The sequence below is a fragment of the Lactuca saligna genome, chromosome 7, assembly GCF_052625555.1.
Source record: "Lactuca saligna cultivar CGN05327 chromosome 7, ASM5262555v1, whole genome shotgun sequence".
In the NCBI taxonomy this organism is placed as follows: Eukaryota; Viridiplantae; Streptophyta; class Magnoliopsida; order Asterales; family Asteraceae; genus Lactuca; species Lactuca saligna.
Genome location: NC_136423.1, coordinates 13,570,649 through 13,574,279, shown reverse-complemented (window position 1 = coordinate 13,574,279; position 3,631 = coordinate 13,570,649). Strand labels below are relative to the sequence as shown.

The following is a 3,631-nucleotide window of genomic DNA, read 5'->3' as shown; positions in this document are numbered from 1 at the left end:
TATGTTATTGAACAATGTTAAATATCATATCTATGGAATCGTTTCTTCGAATATAGTTATGAAGGGTAAATGTCTCCATTATCACATCTATTTGAGTATGTTCACTAAAATTTGGCATTCTATTCAATATTTTCCACCTTTTCTTAAATACTCCAAATGAACGTTCAATACAACTTCGAAGAGATGAATGTACGCGATTAAAAGCCTCTTGAGCATTAGTTGGAAGCACATGTTCAAACTGTGACGGGTGATATCTAAGATGTGGATATAGTGCCAAATATCCTTTCCGGTCAGGGTATCCTTTGTCTACTACATAATATTTTCCTATATGAAAAAATAGATAAATAATAAGTTCATATGATTGTTAGCGCAAATTTTTTTAGAAGGTGTCTCAATTGCATTAAGGAACACTCGGGTATCATGCGCTGATCCTTCCCACCCGACGGATATAAACGTAAAACACATTTCAAAGTCACATATAGACATTTCAAAGTCTCATTTGGTCAGCCGTTGGGATACACACATCTATATGAGTACCATCAATGCATCTATTGCAATCCTTTTAAGAAAATGTTTAAACTACGATACTGAAACATATGAAAACAAAACACCACAATAAATTACCTTGAAATAAGGCATATATCGACTATCATTTTCAATATGAGATGGTATGCATTGAAATGTTGCATCTTTAGGTCTAATATACTCACGTGCAAGACCTATGAACCCTTTGCTCCGTCCACATATTGATTCCAACACATCATGAAAAAGCTCGACTAATTGTCTCTCCAAAACGCTGAAACCTTTCAACAACATCTTTGTTAGAAAGACCTAGTGCAAGTGTATACAAGAATATTCCAAACTTTTCTTTTACCTATAGTCTATCACTTGACTTTAACCAATAATTGTTTTCTAAGTCTTCACATAGTTGTGTAAATAAACTAGAACTCACACAAAAAGCATTAATACATTGTATTGGATGACCATTCAAGACCTCATTCATCTATGCTTCTCCAGTTTGATTTGAAGTCATACAAGGCTCCTTGTAAATGTGAGTGTAGTAATAATTAATCACTACTACAAGTTCTTCTAGACTACTCAATGTTAAAAGTAGAAGTTGGTTCCTTTGAGTGTCATCCTTTGCAAGCTGTATTCATCAATAACAATATAAGCTAAATAAATAAATACCAAGTGTGAATGTAACAAAAAATAAAATAAAAAACATTGCAAATAAGCAAAATTAGCATCCAAGGAAAAGATAAATATCAAAATAATTAATAACATCATGTTTGAAAATAAGACTATTTACTAAAAAAATCCAGTGAAACTAAATTCTTCAAATTGTATTTCTCGCATGAGCAAACTTCAACCAAGCCAATCTAGCATCATCACTTGGCATCCCAAAGAATATGTCTCTGTTACTTGGATCTCGAAACATAAGCATCGCATGACACCAAATATCCCCCACCAACCTCAAAATCATCACTTGCAACTATTTGGTTCATAATTTCCATTATCTGCTTAATATTAGGTCCTACATCGTCCTTTTTAGTGTTTGAAACTTGCTTTATCAAACCCACAACATCAGAATGGATTTCGTGAACCTTTTCTATATGCTCCCTCATTAAAACAGCTCCTCCGACTCCCTTTTTCTACGCTTCAGACTTTTGTTATTTTGTTTCGGAACTTCAGAGTTTGTAAGGTTACCAGTAACCTTTTTAGTAAAATTAGTCCAAAAAGAATTTTCTTGATTATCAAGACTTTCTGGTCTAGAATATTGAGAATATTCACACATAACCTCATCAGACTAGCCATTTTAATTTTGTATCTCATCTGCATCATTAATTGATTTATCTACAGACTCCGGGTTTAACGAGGGAGCTACATAACCCGCTCCTGTTGCAACAGCATCACCAAACAATTGATCCCAAATTTCTTCTAGTAGTGGATAAACTCCCTTGTGACGATACTTCTTCGCATCGGGTTTCTCCTATAATGTGAACTAATAAGACACTATAATATTAAAAGAAGACTCAATACTACAAATAAAAATGTCCAAGTAATACCTTTAGCTTTCTATCCCACCATTCATCTGAACAATCTGGCTTTCCAGTGGTTGGGTTCCAACCCAAACCAGTGTCTACCGTTTTTAAAAATTTCCAAAGGCGCCAATCTTTCTTCATGCTATCATACTTGTTCTTTAGGCTTTTAAAGTTACATCATTTAACAACCTTTTCTGTAAACATATCTTCTATCTCTCACCATCTCATGAGTTGAACACATCCATTCTTTGTAATGTAGTCGATACAAACCTCACAAAATTTTACAACATTCTTGTTGTTCCAAGTTATCCCTTCCTCGGTATCTTTGTTAGGAGCCATGTTTCTTATAAAAGCCTTGTACATGTATTATATAAAAGTCAGCATCAAGTGGGGGATAGAGAAGAAGGCTATAGTGAAAGGAACAACCAAAAGCAAACAACACCACCTCAAGAAAAAGTAAGACCAAACTATTCCAAAAAATGTATTAACCCCAAGGAATAATATCTAAAATTTTAGTTATCTTTAATTGAAAATTTCCAATAACTTAGGAGCCATGTTTCATTTAAAATCCTTGTACATGTATTATATATAAAATCAGCAGTAGGCGGGGAACACACTACTTGGTTATAGTGAAACGAATAACCACAAATAAACATCACCACCTCTAGCAAATAGCAGTGCACTTTAAACAATCCACCTTGATCAACACTCCCAAAATGGAATCAAACATAAACAAAAAAATAGTAGAAGGCTAGCAATTCGATGCCTAATGAACTACACGTAAGAATTATCATAAGTTTTTTTTTTCTAATATTTATATATATCATTGGTGATGACTTATGAAATTGGGTTTTTAAGTAAAAACAATTTTTGCAGGAGATTTAACAAGACAAGTGGAAAAGCAGGTTACTCTATAGGAATTTGATTTGAGCACTCTCACATAATTTGGAGAATGGGGCATCAACTTGGAGATAAATGAGAATTAGCCAAATCAGTGTACAAGAACTAAAAGACCTATGTTTCTCTCTTCATGAATATTGCATATAGAGACGAACAATAATGAAAAAGTAAAAGCAATTGTATATTAGTATTTAATTAAGGATTGAAATGTGGAACACAAAATATTTTATTATGGTTATGTATTTTTTTATTTGATTTATTAATTCAATCATTCATTAATGTTTATGACATACTTGAAATTATATAAAAAATAGAACCATACATTGCGATTCAAGAATGAAAATTAACTTCAATGGCTGAAAAAACCAATAAACCGATACAAATAGTTAAAATTGATCGATACAGTAACACAAAGACCTAAGTTCATATGTATATAGTATCGGCTATCGATCAATTGAACGAAATAACAAGGAAAATAAAAAAAAATGCATACCTGGTGATGATAAACAAGACCCAATGATTCAACGACGTCCTACTGCTCTAACAGAAATCGAAATCATAAGTAGTTCCCCCGCTTTATAGAAATCTATGGTGGAGGGAAAAGTTTATTGTGATTCGGAGGGAAATTGATGATTTGGGATGATCATGTTCCTGATTTCTTGTGATCGTGCATATCTCTTAGCAATTTT

General features: G+C 32.9%; 1 protein-coding gene across 1 annotated transcript; it reads right to left on the bottom strand.

Moving 5' to 3' along the window:
• Positions 1-1,816: 1,816 nt before the first annotated feature.
• On the bottom strand, positions 1,817-2,381 carry LOC145006671 (Myb/SANT-like DNA-binding domain protein). The gene is made up of 3 exons (XM_078965745.1): positions 2,263-2,381; positions 2,067-2,205; positions 1,817-1,990 (listed from the first exon to the last, which is right to left on the bottom strand). The coding sequence occupies exons 1-3, from the start codon at positions 2,379-2,381 to the stop codon at positions 1,817-1,819; spliced, it is 432 nt and encodes a 143-aa protein (XP_078821871.1).
• Positions 2,382-3,631: the final 1,250 nt, after the last annotated feature.

Excerpts from the sequence above, each read along its gene's own strand:
- LOC145006671 (XM_078965745.1), bottom strand. The coding sequence starts at position 2,381 with ATGGCTCCTAACAAAGATACCGAGGAAGGGATAACTTGGAACAACAAG. Across the intron at positions 2,206-2,262 it reads TGTGTTCAACTCATGAGATG|CCTAAAGAACAAGTATGATA; the intron begins GTGAGAGATAGA and ends TAACTTTAAAAG. Across the intron at positions 1,991-2,066 it reads GGTGGGATAGAAAGCTAAAG|GAGAAACCCGATGCGAAGAA; the intron begins GTATTACTTGGA and ends TTCACATTATAG.